General features: G+C 40.9%; 1 protein-coding gene across 1 annotated transcript in view; it reads right to left on the bottom strand.

Moving 5' to 3' along the window:
- Positions 1-11,407: 11,407 nt before the first annotated feature.
- The window catches only part of MBOAT2 (membrane bound O-acyltransferase domain containing 2), a 188,998-nt gene continuing 176,690 nt past the window's right edge, over positions 11,408-23,715 (bottom strand). Inside the window, exons 11-13 of the mRNA XM_065400620.1 lie at positions 22,978-23,110; positions 15,633-15,784; positions 11,408-13,038 (exon numbers count right to left, since the gene is read on the bottom strand). Of these exons, the coding sequence (XP_065256692.1) occupies positions 12,816-13,038; positions 15,633-15,784; positions 22,978-23,110 (508 nt within the window). The 3' untranslated portion in view covers positions 11,408-12,815. The remainder of the gene's footprint in view (positions 13,039-15,632; positions 15,785-22,977; positions 23,111-23,715) is intronic.

The following is a 23,715-nucleotide window of genomic DNA, read 5'->3' as shown; positions in this document are numbered from 1 at the left end:
TCCTCCCCTCTTGCTCTCTCCTGCTTGTGCTTCCTCCCAGGATCCCATTTCCCCACTTACCTCAGGGCTTTGGTCTCCTTCCCCCAGTGAACCTAGTTTAAAGCCCGCCTCACTAGGATAGCCAGCCTGCTGGCGAAGATGCTCTTCCCTCTCTTCGTTAAGTGGAGCCCATCTCTGCCTAGCACTCCTCCTCCTTGGAACACCATCCCATGGTCGAAGAATCCAAAGCTTTCTCTCCGACACCACCTGCGGAGCCATTCGTTGACTTCCACGATTCGACAGTCTCTACCCAGGCCTTTTCCTTGCACAGGGAGGATGGACGAGAACACCACTTGCGCCTCAAACTCCTTTATCCTTCTTCCCAGAGCCACGTAATCTGCAGTGATCCGCTCAAGGTCATTCTTGGAAGTATCATTGGTTCCCACGTGGAGAAGCAGGAAGGGGTAGCGATCCGAGGGCTTGATGAGTCTCGGCAGTCTCTCCGTCACATCGTGTATCCTAGCTCCTGGCAAGCAGCAGACCTCTCGGTTTTCCCGGTCGGGGCGGCAGATAGATGACTCAGTCCCCCTGAGGAGGGAGTCCCCGACCACCACCACCCTCCTCCTCCTCTTGGGAATGAGGAGTCTTGGGAATGGTGGTCATTTTGGAACGTAGTTCTGCTAGCACGGAATCCTCTCCCCATATAGCGATCAGATCCAGTACCTCCCGTACAGTCCATGCTGGTGCTCTGTTTCGATTCTCGGACTGCATGGTTACCTGTGCTGATGAGCTCTGCGTGGTCACCTGTGCTCTCCACGCTGGGCAAACAGGAAATGAAATTCAAGTTTGCGGGGCTTTTCCTGTCTACCTGGCCAGTGCATCCGAGTTCAAATTGCTGTCCAGAGTGGTCACAATGGGGGCACTGTGGGATAGCTCCCGGAAGCCAATACCGTCAAATTGCGGCCACACTAACCCTAATTCGAAATGGCAATGTCGATTTCGGCGCTACTCCCCTCGTCGGGGAGGAGTACAGAAATCAATTTTAAGAGCCCTTTATGTTGAAGTAAATGGCTTCGTTGTGTGGATGGGTGCAGGGTTAATTCGATTTAACCCTGCTAAATTCAAACTAAACTCATAGTGTAGACCAGGCCTCTGTTCTCCTTTCACGGTCTTCTTCTGCTGCTACTACTACTTCTTCTCTCGCGCTCTCTCTCACACACACACACGCTGTCCGCTGTCCTTATATTCAGTTTCTGGCCTTCTCTGATTGGTTGTTATTTCAGGCTTGGTAATTAGCATGGATCCTCCTCTTGATCCTCCCTGTGTGGGTGGCAACTGTTCAACCAACCAGCTCTGCCTGTCACTCTAGCTGCTCCTGCTCCTAACCTCTTCCTTCAGGTATTTTGGAGTGAGTTGAGACATCCCTGTTTGAACTTTATTTCATCCCTGTTTCTGATCTACTATTGATCAATTTAGTCTGTGTCCTCTATGTTTGATGTTTTCTAATATAAAATCAGTGTGGCCACCATTTTGGATTTTTAGTTATAAACTACCATTAATTATAACTCATCTAAAGCCTCAATTCTAAAAATAACTACTGTTCTCTGCAAACTAAAGCATTATGATGCTGCCACTACCTTTGTTATGCTAATTGGGAGAAGTGAATTGTTCAGGATGTCTCTCACCCCCACCTCTGACTGTCAGTATCTTTATGCCTGTCTCTGTCCTGGGTGCTGCAATCTTTATACAGGATCAAAGCAGGTAAAAATCTCTTGTAACAGTGGAATCTCCGCCACTGGAGATTTTAAAGAGTAGGTTAGATAAACACCTGCCAAGGATGGTCTAGATAATACTTAGTCCTGCCATGAATGCAGGGGACTGGACTAGAAGACTTCTTGATGTCCCTTCAATCCTACAATTCTATAAATGCTGGGGATGGAGAGGGAGTGGAAAATTACAATAGAGTCATAGGAGCAACAATGGGGATAACAGTGGGGAATCTGCTCAACATCATAAATATCTATACATAAATGCAAGGCATATGGGGACTAAACAGAAACAACTGGAAGTATTATTCTATAAGCTAAATTATTACTTAATTGGCATCACAGATGCCATACTTGGTGGGATAAATCTCATGAATGGATATTGGTATAGAGCAGTATAGCTTATTCAGGAAGGACACGCGGGGGGAAAGGGAGATGTTCCGTTTTACATCAAGAATGTACACAATTGTTCTGAGGGCCAGAAGGAGGTGGAACAAACCAGTAGAGTCTCCAGGTTAAGTTAAAAGGGGGAAAAAATAAACACGATGTCATGGTAAGGATCTACTACAGATCACCAAATCAGGTAGAGGTGGATGAGGCATTTCTAGAACAAATAAAAGCTATAGCTCAGATTTTTTAAAAACCTTTTATATTTTTTGTTATTCTCTTCTGGACGCTCCAATTTTTCCCCACAGTTCTGCACCTGAGGCCTTATCAATGCCAAGTAGTGTGGAACAATAACCTCCCATGTCTTACATATGACACTCCTGTTAATACATCACAGAATGATATAAGCCTTTTTTGCAACTGCATCACATTGTTGGCTCATTTTCAATTTATGATCCATTATAACCCCATATCCTTTTCAGCAGTACTACTGCCTAGCCAGTTATTCCCCATTTTGTAGTTGTGCATTTGATTTTTCCTTCCTAATGAAACATACTTTGCACTTGTCTTTATTGAATTTCATCTTGTCAATTTCACATCAATTCTCCAATTTGTCAAGGTCACTTCAAATTCTAATCCTATCCTCCAAAGTGCTTGCAACCCCTCCAACCTTGGTGTCATGTGCAAAAACTCTCCACTCCATTACCAAGTTATTAATGAAAATACTGAATAGTACTGGACACAGGACTGGAGGACCTGACAAGATATGTGCCCCCAGTTTGACAGCAAATGGTTGACAACTACTCTTTTGAGTGGTCTTTTGACCGGTTTTGCACCTACCTTATAATAATTTCATTTAGACCACACTTCCCTAGTTTGTTTACAAGAATGTCATGCGACTGTGTCAAAAGCCTACTAAAAAAAAATCAAGCTACTTCTTCATGTCTACTGTTTCCCTCCTATCCACTAGTCCAGGAGCCCTGTGGAAGAAGGACATTAGATTGGTTTAGCATGACTGTTTTTTGACAAATCTGTGCTGGCTATTCCTTATAATCCTATTACCCTCTAGGTGATTACAAATTAAACAAATATGGTCTGCCTACAAATATATAAGCTAAGTCCTGTGTTCCTAGGCCTGTAGTTGGACTTCATTATGTCTAAGTTGGAAACAGTAAGCCTTTGGGGAGTATCAATGGTACTGCTCATTTTGTACAACAACATATATTGGCAAAGACCAACATTTGTCCAAGTCTGCTTTAAATATTATTGTTAGCCAACAAGGACAAGGTAAGTCCTTACACTGGAGTCCTAATACGAGAGCAAATACTGCTGAAGCTTTGATCCATGGGAGATGCATTTTAACAATCCTATTTCTTTGGGGTGGGTGAGAAACACACAAAAAACATATTGTTTAACAAATAAACAGTTTGTTAAACAATATGAATGTTGAGCCATTTGAGTGAGGCTATTTCCAAATATCAAGCTGAAGATATTTGGGTTGTTGGATATTCAGGAGTGTATCCACCTAGGTGGGTTGAGAGGGAGATTTCAAAGTCTTGTGAGAGTGTCATCCAACCAGTCAGTGGCTGGATTTGGAGCAGCCTTACAAAATTCTGCTCCCCCACCCATTGTTTGGCGGTAATTACTGTACACACACACAAATACATTTACATGTCTGTAAAATTATTTCTTAGGGAAACAAGGTGGGTGAGGTAATATCTTTTATTGGACCAACTTCCGCTGGTGAGAGACAAGCTTTCAAGCTTACACAGAGCTCTTCCTCATGTCTGGGAAACTTACTTGGTGTCACAGCTAATTTACGGAACAAGTTATTTAGCACAAGTAGTTAACACATATTGGAAGATGCAGTGTTGTTGTAGCTGTGTTGACCCCAGGATATTAAAGGACAAGGTGGGTGAAGTAATATTTTTTATTGGACTAATTTCTGTTCATGAGAAAGAGAAGCTTTTTTCCAAGTTTACACAGAGCTCCTCTCAGATAAGTTTCCCACATCTGAAGAAAAGCTCTGTGTAAGCTCAAAAACTTCTCTCTCCCACCATCAGAAGTTGGTCCAATAAAAGATATTACCTCACCCACCTTGTCTCTCACATACTGTAAGAGACCATTCTAGGTGAAATGATCAGTTAACACCTCTGCGGTCACAGGACAAAAAAAAAAGGGGAGGGGGCTAGTGTGTTACAGATTGTTGTAATGAGCCATAAATCCAGTGAGTTAATTCAAGAGCACAGTGATTGTCTTATTTCACCCACATGTGAAGGATATTTCACTCTACTATCCTGGGTCCAACATATCTACAACAATACTGAAAACTATTTTTTGTGGGGTCATTTTCACTAATCCCCACACAGCAAATGACAGGTCAGTTGATTTTGTGCCTGGTCTGGTAAATTTTCATGACAGCTTTGCAAAGTCGATTTAGGCTCAGTCATGTAGCTCAATTATTTTGAAGTCATTCCTAACTCATTTGGGGTACTGGCTGGGAGAAGTGTTTCTGTGCCCTGTAGTCTCACTATTGTGAAATTTACACACATGCCATAAAAACTAAATTTATATTATATATATATATATATATATATATATATATATATATATATATATATATATATATATATATATATAATATAAATTTAGTTTTTATATATATTTATATAAATTTAGTGTGTATATATATATATATATATATACACACACACACAGCGTTCCTTTCTTCTTTGCCTGTTATTGTGATCCTGCTACCAGGATCTAGTCATGTGCCATGTCCACTCAGTGCTGCCTGAATCCCTCTGCCATTACCTCCTCCTGAAGCATACACAGACACTTGGTGAAAAAACTCAGTTCTTTCTCACTATTTCTGTGAGGCTGGTGTTGATGCCATCCTAACTACACTGCCCATCATAGTTCACATTTTACCCCCTATTAGTTCCATTACACTTTTTTCCATATCCAATATTCCTAAAATCGATAGCCCTTAATATTGAGTTTGAATTAAATTATTTGGAGGCTCTTCATCCATCCCTACTATTCCTTAATTATTATTTTTAACATTGTTAGATAGTCTAACTGTAATGTTGAATAGCTCAGGTATCAGAGGTGTGATCCTCTGGTGAAGAAAGCATTTCTTTTTTTTTAGCAAAGGGTCTATTTAGCTTGTTAGATCTCATGGTTTGCTGCAATGCATTGAATAATGTTACTACTTAGCAGTTATTTAAGACACTAATGAAATTAGCAGAACAAATTCAAGGTTTTCTTTAAACTACTGTTTAATCAGATTTTAAAGACACAAATTAGAAAACATTTATAGGCAAGTTAAAAACACCTTTAAAACATAACAGCTTGCTATCTGTGCAGCAATGCTGAGACAAATTAGAAATGAGTAATTATTAAAATATCACATCACAGTGTAACTAACACAGTGGTATTTTAATTTACCATACACCAAGATCTAGGTTTATGGATCTGTTGAAAAATAACACTTTTTAAAAAATATATATTTTGGAATAATAAAAATGAAATTCACGGACAATGCATTATATTCTGAACCAGAAAAGGCAAGTTGAGGAATACTCGTAACTATCCACTTTTAGGCGTATTTTCTCAACTCTATGTGTGGGTATTTGGGTGCATAACTACTTCTGCACTGAGGTAAATAATATACCCTTGAATGTGTAACCAAGACAGGAAAGAACTAAATTTCATATTTTAGATTCTTAAATTGAATAATTTATTACAGCATCTTATATTGTTTGAATAACGCTATGTTCACCCATCTTGACTTAAACTAGTTTCCATTCAATACATTTAGAATTTTCTTTTCTAACTGATCTAGAATACTCTTGAGGTCTGGAATTTAAAAATAACTACCTAGTCACTACAAAATCATATGACACCTTTTGTCACTCTAAGACATGTCAGAAGACTCTTCATAGAAATAGTCAATATCACTGGACAAGAAAACATGTATGAAATGAGAAACTTGTTAATAAAAAAAATTAAGAGAACTGAACACATAAAAAGGCAAAAAAGAAACATGTAGGCAAATATCCTTTTCTTTAACCCATTGTGACAAAATGTTGCTGCACCATTGATATGCAATGCCATACTGTTTTGAGATCTCCAGTACTGGGCACTGTTTCAGCAAGCTGTGATTGTAATGTGTTGGACATACAAACCCTTTTCAGGGTTTGGAAGAAAGAGAGTTAAAATCATAACCCTGGATGAACCAACGATGTCTGCTCACATTGTAAATTTTGGTAAGAACTCTACCATGAATCCAAGTTGGATGATTCTTCCTGACTCAGTCTAGTTCCTATGCCAGGTCAGCATCTCAGTGAATGAAACCTCTTTCTCCAAAATCTTTCCTTATTCACTTCCCTTCTCTGATGGAGCAATCGGAAAAGGGTCCAGCTGAAGGCAGCCCTACCGTGTTTTCCATTCAAATAATTTGGGTATGTGAAGTCAAATTTTGTGCTCAAAGACTGGCTGCAGGCAATTTTTAAGTGGAGATTGTTTTGAAACTTCAGACCTTTACTTTGCATTTGGATTCTGGCTTAACAGTTATATTTTCAATTTAGGATATTGGCCAGGAGATCATTTTTGCCACAGCCGTCGAGTCTTTTCATACATTTTATTCAGCCCTTAATGTGACTGATATTCTGAGGTTTAATTTATCTTTTCTTTGAAGTAGCAACATAAAAACAGAACTTCATTTAGTGGTGTATGATATATGATCTGAGGGGACAAACTAGTCTTGTGTAAATAGTTATACAGACACTTACATATGGTTATGCACACCACAGACCATAACAGTTTCTCAGTCCAGAGAGTTGCATTTTCACAATTTTATAAGGATATACATATTAAAAAATTATGAAAACATGTAATTTTTAAAATACTAAACCAGGCCTAATCCATTGGAGACTAATAGCATGGAGAAAGATACAAGAGGATGAACTGGCCAACTTACATTTATTTGCTTACTTTTGCACACTTCTGTAACCAAAATGCTTCCAAAAGAATTTTTAAAATACTGTTAAAGGGAATACAAATAGGCTTGAAATACAGGGTTTTGGTAACCAAAGAAATACAAAAATCTCATCTGAAATCTATGAAATTAAAAGATTAAAAAGTAATTTTAGTTTACTTTATTAATCATCCCTTGCAGTTTTTCTGTTTGAAACACTGCATCATTGGGAAAGGCCCCAATTTAGAAGTGTACTTAAGTACCTGCTTAAGTTCACCCTTATTCAGCACAGAACTTATTCAGCACCCTTATTCAGCACATTCTTCACCTCAAGCAAACAGTTATTAAGTCCCCTTGACTTCAGTTGGATTTAAGCACATACCTAAGTGCTGTGCTGAATAAGGATGGGGTTAAGGACATATCTGAGGCTAAACATGTACTTAAATGCTGTATTTAACTGGAATCTTAATGCATGAGAACTATGGATGTAAAATATTTTCAATTAAATTTGAAAACTTCACATTTCATTGTGATTTTGTAAAATTGGTTAATTTTCAGGAAAAAAGGCAACATTTCAATTTTTCATTTGAAAACGCATCTATTATTAGGCAAAAACCTTGAAGTTTTCAGGGCTGATTTCACATAACCCCAATGAGAATTAGAAAAATTAAACAGACTAGAGTAGTTACAAAGCAAAGTTAAACATTGTAATTGTTGATGAGGAAATTACATGGTACTTTTAAGCTTCTTTATGTTTTAATCTAAGGCCAGGTTTTTAAAGTTAGGTGTAGGCGCATATTCAGATACTTGCATGCACACATGGAGAAGAGGTAGCCGTACGTGTATGCTGATATACAGTTTGCACACATGGGGTGACATTTTGGCCCCAATGAAGTCAATGGGAGTTTTGCCATTGACTTCAAAGTGGCCAGGATTTCACCCATGATATTTTAGTACCTAGGTTTGTCTTTACTTAACAGTTGTACCACTGTAACTACATCAGTATTATTAATATGGTGTAATTCTCTCCCCAGTGTGGATGCAGTTAAACTGGTATAAAGGTTTTTATACTGGTATGGCTTATTCGCCTAGGGTCAGAGGAATAAACTACTGTGGTATAAGCACTTGTATATAAACTAGCAGTATAATGGATACCATATATGTATTTTGGTAAAATAGCCACACCGTTAACCAAAATGCTTATACAAAATCTGTGTATAGACAAGGGCACCTGCAATTATATATATGCATCTCTCTTTGAACATCTTCTCCTTAAGGTGTTATTTGAAACACAGACAAGACTATTTTTTAAGAAAATATCTTTTCATATGTCCCTTTAAAAAAAAACTTTACATGTGCTGAAATCTTGGATAAGTGTCAGTTGAAGGAATGTCTATGGCTGAATAAAACAGGATTTATATACATTTTTAAAACTAACAGATCTTTCACTATAGTGACAAAGAGTCCTGTGGCACCTGATAGACTAACAGACGTACTGGAGCATAAGCTTTCGTGGATGAATACCCACTTCGTCAGATGCATGCGTCTGACGAAGTGGGTATTCACCCACGAAAGCTCATGCTCCAATACATCTGTTAGTCTATCAGGTGCCACAGGACTCTTTGTTACTTTTTACAGATCCAGACTAACACGGCTACCCCTCTGATACTTTCACTATATGACAGTGGTAGGCATCACTCAAACTATTCTTCTTTATATTTCTTTTCTTCAATGAATGCATAAGTGTAAAATGTTAAAAATAATTAGTTAACAGTTACTATGAGGAATACATTTAAAAATGAGCATTAGCTCATTAAGTGCCCAGAAGAACTGTCCTCAATATGCAACTGTCTACAAAGCACCATAACATTACAAACAAGGATGAGTTATATTTAGCCCTCATAAAAATGTTTAATTGGAATCCAATATAATCCTTCATCTAATGGGTGTATGAAGCGGTAAATAAAATGAGACCGAATCTTTAAAAGCAGGTTACTTTTGTATCTGATAAACCACAAATTTCTTCTTAAAGATTAAAATATGACTAAAATAGTAATCTAAAATAGTAATTATATAAGCCTTTACAGTGAAATACTCTACTTAAATACTTCTTATCTGAATAATCTTTAATTAATTAAATTTACTGAGGCTGCTCTTGAACTTCATTCACAAACAGAATTTGGTGCAGTATTTTTAATTTGTTATAGCAAAGCAAGTAACAAAAAACGGAGAAAGCAACAGTATAATGCATGAAGGCTGAAGGCTGCCCTGAGATAAACATACACAACTCCCATTGCAATGAATAGGAGGTACTTTCATCTAAGAGCAGAATTTGTCCCTATGTATTTTCATGTTCACAAATGAGCATATTACAAAGAGATAAAATTCTAAGGGCACTAATTCTACCCAAGACTAATGAGATTCATTGTCTTTTGTTTCTTATGCAGCAATGGCAACATTTGTGGAATTTCAAAATTCCAAATTGGAATCAAGAATGATAAATATGACATTGAATGCAGAAGCAGACAGCTATATCCAATTTAAAGCTAGGAATCTTGCAGGTAGTGCTCAATTGGTGCTTGTACATAGTTGCTTAACTATCTATACTCCCTCATATCCAAGTGTTAAATGAGACTGTATCTATGCCAATTCCCCAGGAAGTTAAGGGCCAGCACAAATTGTATTTGCATCAGAAGCCTGTGAGTGCTTTCTTCTACAGGATATTCACTCTTGCTTTAATTCTGTGAGTGCTTTTTCTACAGGATATTTACTCTTGTTACTGCAAATGCACAACTAATGGCAAATGCCTCTTTAAATGTGATGATGTCTGCTGGCGTGCATACCAAAAGAAAATACCAGATTACTAAGGGAGAAGGAGACATTTTGGTTTGAGGCTACCAAATATAGATTGTACTGCATTGGCATCCTGGCAAATCTGTTTGCATATGTAATGCTTATATGTGTAGATATGTAAATGAAGTGCGGGATTAGACTCTATGCCATTTGGGAGAGGGCAGGGATTCTGAAGGCGAAGACCTAGCTCAATAACAACAGAAGGGGACAAACCAAAAGAAGCTGAGAAGTGTGTACAATGTTGACTAGTCTCCTGTTTAGTCTGATATCCTTTCAGAAAGAGAAAATGCAAGCGATGTTACAGATTTATGGGTAAAATCCTTACCTGCTTTTGTGTGGAATAAGATAGATCAGCCTGCCCTTAGCCATATACAATGTGAAAAGATAGATGTGTTTGGGAAAAGCATATTATGATAACCATAGCCCAGTGGATGGAGTGGTCTGTTTGCATAACCATGGTAGGAGTTTATAAATCTGTTCATTTTCTTTTAAGGGTGATCATTTTCAATTACACGGACTGCCAGTATCCAAGCCATTTTTGAAGTGCAGAGTTAACTGCTCTCTCAGGGTATGTCTACACTGCAATACGACCCCTGGGATAGCTCAGGATGGCCCAGATCAGCTCACTCGGGCTTGCAGGTCTCAGGCTGCAGGATTATAAAATTGCAGTGTACATGTTCATGCTTTGGCATCCTCACCCCTGGAGGGGCCTCAGAGCCCAGGCTCCAGCCTGACCCCTAATGTCTACGCTGCAATTTTATAGCCCGCAGCCTGAGCTCCCTGAGTTGGAGTCACCTGACCCATGCCAGCCATGGGTCTTTTATTGCAGTGTCGATATACCCTGAGACCGCGCTCCAGTCCAAGCCCGAACACCCACACTGCTATTTTTAGCCCTGCAGCCTGAGCCCCGGGAGTCTGAGTCAGCTGACCTGGGCTCAGACTTGATGCCGCAGGTTTTTTAACGTAGTGAAGACATATCCATGGTATACTCAGTTCTGCCTAGCTGTGTGGATTGATGGACGTGTGCTAATATCCACATATAGGAGAAGCTTGTCTTCATCTTCCTTGGAATTTTGGGAAGAGAACCAAAACCCAGATGCTGAACTTTCCAAGCAAGAAAAACATAATTCTGAACCAACTCAAGTGTAGGTTCTGTGGAAACTGAGCTGAAGAAGCCTTCTGACATTTAGATGGTAAGAAGACTATATTTTTTCTTGTTAGTGTCCCTAAAAGCTGAAAGCTGCCTTTTTTGTACTCATTCACAATATTCAGTCAACTAATGTTGTAAGATGCACAACCAAGAAGTTTTTAGGATCCAAAATATTAATCAAGAAATTTATTACTCACCTCATTTGGCTGTTATTGATTGATAATAAGTTTCATTACTGTTGCTCTGGCATTTTTTGTATAAGTTTTAAAGTTAAAACAACATGTGGATAAACACAGTTTGCATTTACTAAAAATCATATGAAAATAATACAGAATATAAGCAAATAAAAACATAGCCCTTTAAACACAGTTTTTCTCTAGCAGAGGCCATTACCACAATAAATGGTCTGTTACAGATATAATCACAACATTACTTCCTTGATATAATTTCAAAATGAAATATCAGTCTCACATTCCTAAACATTGCTTTCTCCCATTCCCATAATCTTACCGAAAAGTGTACTGTGAATTCTGCATCTGAAATCTTAATTTAAAAAAAAAAAAAGCTTTTCTTAAAGCCCACAGTTATTTTGGGGTGAAGGGCCATGGATTATCAAGATGAAGCATACAGTGCCTGGTTGACATATGATTTCATCTTTTGTTTTCTATTACCTTGAGTTACAATCTCAAGGTAATCTGGCTATATTTATTTGATACTGTAAGCACCTTCAACTAACCATTTTATGTCTGAGAAACTTCAGAGTGACTTCTTAAAGATTAAAAAGTCACTATTTGTAAAATGTTTAAGTGCTAGAATAAGGAACTCCGGTAGCTAAGGGTAAGAAGCACTTTCACTGAAAGCCTGGTGGCTTGCACAGTGTCTTCATCTGTATTCTGTTATGGCTGCCATTTTGTCTCTAGCTTCAAAGTCCACTTAGTGTTTTTAAAAACAACAAAATAAAATAAACCCAGAACAGAGCTATTAGCCCTGGAAAAAAAGGTGAATCTTTAGTTTTAAAAAAATCCTTTCAGAAGGGCTCTTTGTAATTAGACTCTCTTTATCAAACTAAGCTATAATTTGGCATTGGTAATGTTTACAGTTCCACAACGTACTGTAATAGTTTGAGATCTAAGAAAACCCTCCAAATACTGAGATGTTTATTGCAATACCTTTTCAAAGATTCACAACCTTTCAACAGTTTCCCATTTCATAGTCCTGTCTTTTTTTAAAAACAGCACCCAACATTATACAGTTTCCACATAATATTAAACATGAAATTATCACTTAGAAACAATATTTCAGTAGATAGAGGGTTTAAGGCAAGTCATTCATTTGGAAAAGTTAGTTTCCATGTGTTAATTTAGACTGACACAGCTGTTTTCCACCCCATCAGTGCCTTGGGATACACAACGTACATTCAGCAAAGGGGCACACATCTGACCCTATGGACATACGTTGTAAGTCCTGAGTGCCCATTGAAATAATGGTAATATTTTCATATAAGGCATGACCCACAGGGACATGGCATAGGAGGGGTTAATTTGCTTTGTTTCCAGTCTTGCTATTGTATGTGATATTCCCTAGGTAACAGCATTCTTTTCTTACTAAACACCTTTGCAAACAAATACAAACCCCTTTAAAAGGTGCTAAAAATGGGTTTTGAAAACATACAAAATATATTCATCATAGTATTTCCCAATCATTGTTTTAGTGCTGGATATCTGCAGGTTATTTCTTGTTTCTGATTGAAACTATTATTTGTTGTGGAATAACTGTTCTGTCCCAAAACATTTTCTTCTTCTAGTTTTTTGGGCCATGAGGGCTTGATGCTTTCCTGATCTATACTTCCTTTTTGAGTTCTTTTCAATGGCAATATCAACAACACTAAGATGCAGGCAATGTGAAGACAGAAATACCAGGAGCTAAACAAAGAAGAAGAAAAAAAAATCATTAATCAGAACTTTGGCCACTATTATAGCTACTTTAAATACCTGACTGCCCTTACATAGGCAGTTTGCTGTATATATGATCTTTAGCAGCAAGGCATCATCATTTCCACTGGCATTCTTTCAAATATCTTTTATTGTACTGGAGAGTAGAGTGGGAATCAACAAGAAGTGAAACCTCTCCCAGTATATTTACTGCTAGAATGTAAAGTAGACAATTCTGAACTGTTACCAGCTCCAAGGTAAAATACTACATTTACCATAGCAAAATTTCATTTTTGGAGACCTCCCACTCTGCTATAAGCTGTAATGGACATTGTGACGAAGTGGGGGATTTTCTTGTTTTTTCAATGGTTTGCATGCAGAGGGGGTGGGACTCAGTTTCCCTGGGTGCTACTGGTTTAATGAGGTGATGGGAGAGGGAGTTTGTTGTTACAGAGGACCAGTGACAGATCTTGGGACCCCAGCCAATGGCCTGGAGAATGGATACCCCAGCGACTGGTGACCTGGTGACCCGGAGGCCCAGCTCAGGAGTCACAGCCGGTTCTGGCCAGTGGGAGGACAATGGGCTGTGAAGAGGGGACCCCAGTGACCTAACCAGCCGGTTCCAGCCAGAGGGGGCCAGAGGACAGAAGAGAGGAGAGGAGGCCCAGGCGACCCTGTTAACCCAGCTTTGTAGTCACACATGCCGTTAGGTATTTGGGAAGTATGATATATTTTGATGTATTCCATACTCTGGCAAATGTACTATATTTAATTAATAAAAGAAAAACAGTAGAAACAAAAAATAAAGCAAAAGTGAAAAAATAACAACCTTGAGCAATGAGAAGTGGAGGGGAAGAATAACGATAGCAAAGAAACTTCAGTTCTAATTGGGTTATTGGACTCTCCAGTTGACCAACCCCATAAACAGGTGTTAGAGCCCTGGTGCACTTCTACTTATTCATTATAGTACAGTAGAACCTCAGAGTTATGAACACCAGAGTTACAAACTGACCAGTCAACCACACACCTCATTCGGAAGGTGGTATGCAATCAGGCAGCAGCAGAGCCTCCCCCCCCCAAAAAAAAAAATTAATACAGTACTGCATTAAATGTAATCTACTAAAAATATACAGGGAAAGTTGAAATTTTTTTTGACAAGGTAAGGAAACTTCTGTGATTGTTTCATTTAAATGAAGATGGTTAAAAGCAGCATTTTTCTTCCACATAGTAAAGGTTCAAAGCTGTATTAAGTCAATGTTCAGTTGTAAACTTTTAAAAGAACAACCATATCGTTTTGTTCAGTGTTACAAACATTTCAGAGTTACAAACAACCTCCATTCCTGAGTTGTTCATAACTCTGAGGTTCCACTGTAAGTGTGGCCTGATAACTCACCCATGGGTGGAAAGTTCAAAAGGCTTTCTTGGGAGAGGAAACTACAAGTAGTGTTTGGAGCATCCCCAGGGCAGCCAACTGCATAGAAGATGCTTAGGGTACATCTTCACTACCCGCCGTATCGGTGGGTAGCAATCGATTTATCCGGGATCGATATATCGTGTCTCGTTAAGACGCGATATATCGATCCCCGAACGCGCTCACCGTCGACTCCGGAACTCCACCAGAGCGAGCGGCGGTAGCGCAGTTGACGGGGGAGCCGCGGCCATCGATCCCGCGCCGTCTGGACCCCAGGTAATTCGATCCAAGATACTTCGACTTCAGCTACGCTATTCGCGTAGCTGAAGTTGCGTATCTTGGATCGCCCCCCCCCCCCCCAGTGTAGACCAGCCCTTAGATTGAAGTTTATATTGTGTTATTTTGGGGTTGCAAATAAAGCCACACCCAAGCACTGGGGTGAGTTTGGACACTAACTCAGGTTTGTGTGCTGCACCAAGGACAGGGTCGGGACTAAACCTGTTCATATCAAACCATGTTTACTAGCTTAAACTATAGAAAATCCAGCACTGGAATTAGAGATCTATCCAAATGAGCTTCTCGGCTCTATGAGCTAAGATGTGAAAAAATTATCTAAGTATACCTTACTGCCAGACTGTACTGAATAGTTACACATACTGTCACTATATACGTGTATGTACACACACTATATAGTATGTTAAACATCTGTGTCACTTTAAAACTGCAAACAAATAATGCAAAAAAAAAAAAAAAAGAGAGAGAAAAGGGTTGTCCTGCTACATTTAAGAGCCTTCTGTGAAGCACTCTCTCTTTTGAGAAATATATACCTATTTACCCTTTTATGGCTGGTTATTCATGAAAGTTACGTTAGGCAGTGGTCGGTTATTCCTGTTGCTCTGCCCCTTGACCCATTTTCTAATCTCAGATATGCGCTCTGAATGGCTCCTATTCCAGGAAATTCAATAGTGAACTTGTGCTCGGTGTGCTTAAAGAACTATGAAAATTGTTATTTATTTTGTTTTTTCAAACTGGATGACTACTCACTTAGCTGGCAAGATAGTGATCCAAATACTAACATTTTTATTCACCACTCAAAGGAGAAGTCCTGCCACAAGAATAATTTAACTTGCCTCTGAGTTCAGTGATTTTTAAAAAACCCATAAAGTGTACTTACCTGTAAAACATGAAAGAGGGTTTTACAGAGAGCAGCACAAATGGCACAACTGTGTAACTTATTGCTACTTGAGTTGCTATCCATGTGATGACATCATAACATACTTTAACAGGAGGAGAGTCAACAAAGTAGTGTCTAATGTTGTTTCTCATCTAAAAAAAGCAGATAACAGTAAACGGTATTAGTAACTAAAACATTGTTATTGAGAGCTAGTTTTATTGTATTTTATTTGTTCCATTGCCATGAAAGCCTACTGGCACTAAAGACTTCATCTTATCTCCAGTCTCTTTCCTCTTCTCACTTTGTCCTCGAGGACATCTGGTGGGGAAAGGGTTTCACACACTTTATGCTGAGACAAGGAATCTATTGGAAAGAAGATTTCAATGCCACTCTATACATAAGTCAAAGGATTCATCCAAGAACACTGCAGCTGGTACATGTGCGTCCGAACCATACCCAGCATCCATTGGCTTCGGGTACAGATAGCTTGCACACCCTGGCCTTCAGCTTACCATGCATTATCTGGCCTAAGAATTTAGTATTAGAATTTAGTATTTTCAATATATCCAATCTAATTTGAGACTTCTTGTCTGATTGAAACAGCCTTGTTTTACAGTAAGTGACGTCTAATTTTCTGTAAATGTACATTTGTGAATAATATGAAAATAGAATACTTCAACAAAAGTCTCCTTAAGGTAAGCCATTCCCATACACTCACTGACAGGATTACAGTCCAAAGCATTAAAGCATCCTGTTTTATCTAAATGTAAGAAATTTTAACTGTATTTCAGAAGTCTCAATAATGTAGTAGTTAATGTAACAAAATACGTACATAACACATTCACACACAGCTCTTGTATGTTTCTTAGAGAACCTTGTGTAACCCAGGGACCACTTCGTGCTAGGGTTGCCAACTTTCTACTCGGACAAAACCGAACACCCCTGCCCCGCCCCTTCTCCAAGGCCCCGCACCCTGCTTACTCCATCTACCCCTCCCCCCCCCGTCACTTGCTCTCCCAACCCTCACTCACTTGCTCATTTTCACTGGGCTGGGGCAGGGGGTTGAGGTACGGGAGGGGGTGAGGGCTCTGGCTGGGGGTGTGGGCTCCAGGGTGGGGCCAGAAATGAGGAGTTCAGGGTGCAGAAAGGGGCTCTGGGGTGGAGCTGAGGGGTTCAGAGTATGGGAGGGGGCTCCGGGCTGGGGGTGCGGGTTCTGGGCTGGGGCCAGAAATGAGGGGTTCAGGATGCAGGAGGGGGCTCCGGGTTGGGGTACAGGGGATATGAAGGTTCTGGCTGGGGGTGCGGGCTCTGGTGTGGGGCCAGGGATGAGGGCTTTGGGGTGTAGGAGTGTGCTCCAGGCTGGGATCAAGGGGTTTGGAGGGTGGGAGGGGGATCAGGGCTGGGGCACGGGGTTGGGGTACAGGGAGGGGGAGGGTTCCAGCTTGGGATGCAGGCTCTCGGCTGGGGATGAGGGGCTTGGGGTGCAGGAGGGTGCTCCGGGCTGGGATCGAGAGGTTCGGAGTGCGGGAGGGGGATCAGGGCTGGGGCAGGGGGTTGGGGAGCGGGAGGGAGTCACGGGTGCAGGCTCTCGCTGGCGCTTATCTCAGGCAGCTCCCGGAAGCAGCGGCATGTCCCTGCTCTGACTCCTAGGCGGAGGCATGGCCAGGTGGTTCTGTGCGCTGCCCCGTCTGCAGGTGCCGCCCCTGCAGCTCCCATTGGCCATAGTTCCCGGCCAATGGGAGCTGCAGAGCTGGTGCTTGGGGTCCCCTGGCTGCCCCTATGCGTAGGAGCCGGAAGGGGGCCATGCCACTGCTTCCAAGAGCCACGTGGAGCCATGGCAGGCAGGGAGCCTGCCTTAGCCCCACTGTGCTGCTGACCAGACTTTTAATGGCCCGATCAGTCGTGCTGACCGGCACCACCAGTGTCCCTTTTCAACTGGGTGTTCCCGTCGAAAACCGGATACCTGGCAACCCTATTTGGTGCCAACTGACAGAGTTCACAGGGGTGCATAAGGGTTACGGGGTTTTGGGAGCAAAGGTACATTTAGGCTTGAGAGAAACCTGCTGTGAATATTAAGTGTCTGTTCTGATCATGTTTAACAGGATAAGCGTAAGTGGAACTGTGCATGTGAAAATTATAGAGTAATCATACTTAGTGTTGTGCATGTGTAACAAATTTCAGAGAAATCATGTTTGTGAGAGTGGCAGGGTGGACTAGGTCTGGAGGCCCCCAGCTGGAGACCTCATGGTCCTGTATCACCCTGTCCCAGAATAGAGCAGCGAAAAATCCTCCAAGCAATCTAGAGTGGCTGCAGAAGAGTGGCCAATCAGAGGGGCTGCTGGAGCAACCAATAAGGGTCAGAAAGGCCAGATAAAAGGCAAACAGCAGAGCAGAGCCTTCAGTGACTGTGTGGAGCTTGACAAGGGAGGACCGAGTGCCTGGCTGATTAGACAAACAGTAGGACTGTAGATAGCTCACCAGACACAACTGAGTCCAGCAGAGGCTGCCAAAGACCAGGTGCCTGGCTGGCTGGATAGAATAGCAGCAGAGCTGTCAAAAGGTTAGTGCGGGCAGAATGAGCCCGGGGGACTGAGCATAAAACCTGGCTAGACCAGACGAGGGTACCAAGATGGGCCCTGCTGGTCTGGTAGCAGACGGAGCTCAGGGAGGGCTGCTGAACAGGACATCAGTTGAGATGTGACCCAGTGTGCCTAGGGCAGCCCTCATTGGAAATGCCAAGGTCAGGGCAGGCTGCAAAAGGGAGAGCAGATACTCCCAACCCTGGTGGGTAACACAGAATTTAAAGTCACAAACTGTGCTTCTGATTCCCCCACACTGGTTATCAAAAAGCAAAAAAAGAAATCACACAGCCCCCTTATTGCATTCCAGTTCTGTGGCTCCCAATCAGCACTTAGGTGCAGTACAGTGAGAAGTTATTTAAAAAAACTCTGCTCACATATACAAAATGTTCTTCTGACCCCAAAGGGTCAGCCACTTTACCAGGTCAGTATAGGTATGGATCTTACCCAAAATACCATGCTGCCAGCCAATCCTTTAGTGTCTAAAACTAAAGGTTTGTTATAAAGAAAGAACAAGAAGAGAGATGGTAAAGCAGTCACATACATACAAAGACTTCAAAGTTCATATTTCAGGTTCCTAGCAGTATTGGTGAGTTTGCTGGCTTGAAAGTCCCTCTGGAACACATCCACAGCTTGGATGGGTCATTCGGTTCTTTTTTCAGAGTAGGGTGACCAGATGTCCCGATTTTATAAGGACAGTCCCGGTTTTTGTGTCTTTTTCGTATATAGGCTCCGATTACCCCCCACCCCCGTCCCGATTTTTCACATTTGCTGTCTGGTCACCCTAGTTCAGAGCTTTGTTTGTAGAAAGCTTACTCCAGAGGTAAGAAGCAGGCCTGAAGACAAAATGGAGAAGATGCAGCTGCCTTTTATAGTCTTTGGCCATGCAGCTTGTATTTCCTTTGTTCCAAATACAAGCTACCCAACACATGGCCTGGAAGCCATGTGCTGGGCAGCTTAGAGTTCTGTCCATAGGCATGCCCCTGCATGCCTTGCTGAGTCATAAAGAGTATCCCTTGCCTTCTCTCAAGGGGTCAATTGTATAGCTGATGTCCCTTGATGGGCCATCAAGAAGGCTAGGCAGTGCTAATGCCAATCTGTCTGGGGGTGTCACCCAGATGCACAGCACAAGTTTGGAACTACAGACATACCATACATGTAACTTACAATACAAAGGTGATACAAAACCAAACAAGGATAATTTGCCAGGTATGATAAAATATTTTTTAAGATACCTTACATGGTATACCTGGCATAACTCATTGTAATTTTACAATACTGGTATTCATAATATCCTAAAGTATCCCACAAATTCAATACAGCTTCACAGAGGGTACCAAGATAGGCCCCGGCTAGGTGTCTGAGGAAGGTAGTGCCTCTGGGAAGAAACCTAAGAGCTACAGCCCCATACCAGGGCTGTGATAAGAACTCGGCAGGTGGGAGGTGCTGGGGGGGGCGGGGAGGGAAGCTAGCTGCTGATAGGTGGTAAGCGCCTGCTAAAATTTTTTCTGTGGGTGCTCTAGCCCTGGACCACCCACGGAGTTGGCGCCTATGTGGAGAGCACGAGAGAGCTCATTACAGCCGAGTTGGCCCAGCTGCAGGGTCAGTTACAGTAACATCTCTTAAGGACCTCACAAGAGTGGAAGATCAGTGTAATTCCATCCTACCCCACTCCCCTGTCACACCTCTTACCCTCGATTGGAGGCTGAGACAGGAGACTGCCTCCAAGTGAGTTTCCACCAAAAGAGTTTCCCTTCACATTCTGGGATATTACTTATCACCAGAATCCTGCCCCTTTGTGCCACCTGAGCAGTGCAATGGTGTCACATCATGGTGGACAATCTGGCCGTAGACATAGTGCCCTGTGCACATGACTCAAAAGAACTCCTAAACCTAAATCTTAGAATCATAGAATCATAGAATATCAGGGTTGGAAGGGACCTCAGGAGGTCATCTAGTCCAACCCCCTGCTCAAAGAAGGACCAATTCCCAACTAAATCATCCCAGCCAGGGCTTTGTCAAACCGGGCCTTAAAAACCTCCAAGGAAGGAGATTCCACCACCTCCCTAGGTAACGCATTCCAGTGCTTCACCACCCTCCTAGTGAAATAGTGTTTCCTAATATCCAACCTAGACCTCCCCCACTGCAACTTGAGACCATTGCTCCTTGTTCTGTCATCTGCCACCACTGAGAACAGCTGAGCTCCATCCTCTTTGGAACCTCCCTTCAGGTAGTTGAAAGCAGCTATCAAATCCCCCCTCATTCTTCTCTTCTGGAGACTAAACAATCCCAGTTCCCTCAGCCTCTCCTCATAAGTCATGTGCTCCAGCCCCCTAATCATTTTTGTTGCCCTCCGCTGGACTCTTTCCAATATTTCCACATATAATCTTGGGATTATATACCAATTTCTTCCATGGTTTTAGAAAAGTCATGCACCTAAATTTCAGTCAATACTGAAATCAGATTAAGGTTTTCCTATCTCACAGGATTATGAAGATTGTTGAAGATGAAAAAGTGCTAGACAGTTACTACATATGATTATCATGATTGTCATATCCTGTTCAATGAAATGCCTCAGCATGTTTCCTCCCAGCATCACACCCATCACTGAATTGTCCTGGAGTGTGGAGTCTGTGTAGAATAGGAAGATATGGTCCACTTCCTCTCCCACCCTCCAAAGATGCCATGTTTTAATGATGCAATAAAAAATAAGGGCTTTTTGAAAAAAAAATTATATATATATTATACATAAACCATTGTGCCTTTAATTTGTATGCACAACTACAACTGCATGTAAAAAATTCAAGTAACTATCTAAGGTATTTATATGGCTCCCATCAACATAGTACCTGAGTGCCTCACAATCTTAAGTTTTTATCCTCACAACCCCACTGTGAGGTAGGAAGTGCTACTATCCCCATTTTACAGAAGGGAACGGAGGCACACAGAGGCTAAGTGACTTGATCAAGGTCACACAGGAAGTTTGTGGTAGAGCAGGGAATTATTTTAGATGTAACAGCAGTGGTGAATAGAAGGGAGGGATGGGAGGAAAGACGAAAGAGGAGGACTACATTGCTGTTAGTGCATTTGTAGCAAATCTTTCACGTGAAGTTCTCAAGCTTCACTGATTATCTTGTACAATATAACTGTGATGTGAACAGATCCCCAGGTCTCCCCAAATCCTAAATTAGCATCCTATCCACTGGGCCAACCTTCTGCTTTAGTTGTTCAAGCAAATGGTCAGTTATGCATCTACATGGCCATTTGTGCCAATCTGTAGTAAACTGAAGTGTAAATTAGATACAATTGTATATGCAGTTTAAAAAAATCAATCCAGTTAAGATTTATCATCCAACTTCTACAGAATTAGCTATATAGAAATCTAGGTTATTTACGCTTGAAAGAATTAGATTTTAATCAGTAAATGTCATTAATAAGGAATTGAGAGGAAGGTGGTGATCATAGAGAATCTGATCTTCACAGACCTAACAAGGAACAGTAAAATAACTGACATGATAAAACACCTCAACCTGTTTTTGACAGTCAGTCAGTACACTTGCACACAAACCCAAGCTCTGTAAACGTGAGAGCTAACCATACCTGTGAGAGAGATGAAATATGACAGTGAGAGGTGCTCCACTGGAGAGTGGAGTGTTGCGATTCGTGCCAGGGAACTGTTCATGGGCCTTGCCTGGGGCTCTAGCTTTTGTATCAGCCTGGTTGAAAAGTGTGAAGATTCACCCCTCTAGTGGCAGTAAAGGGGAAGGGAATTTATGTCTATATACTGCTTCTCCAGAGGCTCCTGACTGTTGTTAGGAAAGGGGCCACAGCTTTAAAATGGGACAATAATGCTAACCCATGTTTGTAAAATGCTTTGAGATCTATGGAGGAAAGTATTATATGTTTTATTAGTAGTAGGAGAAGTCTGATAAACTGAAACTCCAGCTCCCACTAGCAGTTGGAAGGTGCAAAGAGTCTTGTGCTCCATCTCTCTCTCTCCCCTTCACAGCCTCCCGCCTAATCTGATAGCAAAGAGGTCTCTGTTACTGTATCCCTCCCTGCTTAGCCTCCATTTTTGGGGTCCTCTTCCTCCTTGATTAACTCTAGTACCTCCTTTCCCAAGCAGCACTGTGACACTGACACATTTCTTGACAGGTTTACTACTTTAGTTTCTGGGTTCATTTTTCTGGATCCACAGGGTTCTGAATAGCAGCAGTAAAATTGACCAGAATCTTATTAACGTCACTCTGCTGTTGCTTGGCAGAACTCTGAGCAGCAAATGTACTAGAGACGTTTGTCTGCTGGCTGAGGAGAACACTGCTTTACTTTAATATCTTTACAAAAGTACCAAATACAAGTTTATTTTAAAATGATTATTAAATTCTACAGAAATTGTTAGCTTAGGTCTCCAAACCCTAATGAAAGATTCCTCCTCCTCACTGGCAAGTAAGTGACTTTTTAATATCACTTTTAACTATATCTGTTCACATCACAGTAATATTGTACGAGATAATCAGTGAAGCTTGAGAACTTCACGTGAAAGATTTGCTACAAATGCACTAACAGCAATGTAGTCCTCCTCTTTCATCTTTCCTCCCATCCCTCCCTTCTATTCACCACTGCTGTTACATCTAAAATATATATTATATTTTTTGGGCCCAAGATTGTGTCTGAGTTTCCCTTGTGATGCACACATCTTTGAGCACTGTAGCATAGTCACTTTGCTTTTACAAAACTACTTATTAAAATACATGGTTGGTACTTACGGCTCGTGCTGCTAATGTCATTAGTACTCCTGTTAAAAATGTTAAATAATATCCAGGGTACACACCATGCCAAATGGCTGAAAGGATGAAGGTCTGGATCGTAGGACTGAAGGAAGCTCGCTCATAGCATACTCTAACAAGTAAAGTAAATGTATTAAAGGCAAAGGGTATAAGGGAGAGAAGATGATCAACAACAGAGCCAATAACCATTTAAAACCTAGCAAGCCATAGATTAAATAGCAGTTGCTATTTGATCACATAATTCTATTGAATCTTGGACTTAAACATTAACATATTATGATTTACAGAAAATGCTGTAACTTTACTCTCCGCTTTGATACCAGATCTCAGTGCTACTATGTATGCTCCTTCACAATGGCGTGACACCACTCCTGAAAGGCAGAACTCTACTGGTTAGCTACTATAGCTGGATGGGAAATGCGTTACCTGTCCAATGAGATTTTTTGAGATTTCCAAAAAAAAAGTTCCCATCCCAAACTCGGATGAAAATGTTCATGAACCAAAATCTGAACAAATTCAGACTGGGTCAATTGAAATGTTTCATTGCAATAATTTCAGAACATTTAATTTCAATATTGACCTTTAGTTTCTTTAAGCCTTTCTTCTTTACTATAAATTAACTTAATTTTGAAATGAAGTCATTATGATCCCCAAACTGGAGCTTTTCCAGAAATAGGAAAACACAGAAATGGGACATCTCAACAATTTAATTTTTTT

This window comes from Emys orbicularis, chromosome 3 (assembly GCF_028017835.1).
Source record: "Emys orbicularis isolate rEmyOrb1 chromosome 3, rEmyOrb1.hap1, whole genome shotgun sequence".
NCBI lineage: Eukaryota > Metazoa > Chordata > Testudines > Emydidae > Emys > Emys orbicularis.
The sequence above is the reverse complement of the archived record's forward strand: the minus strand, read 5'-3'. Positions and strand labels throughout refer to the sequence as shown.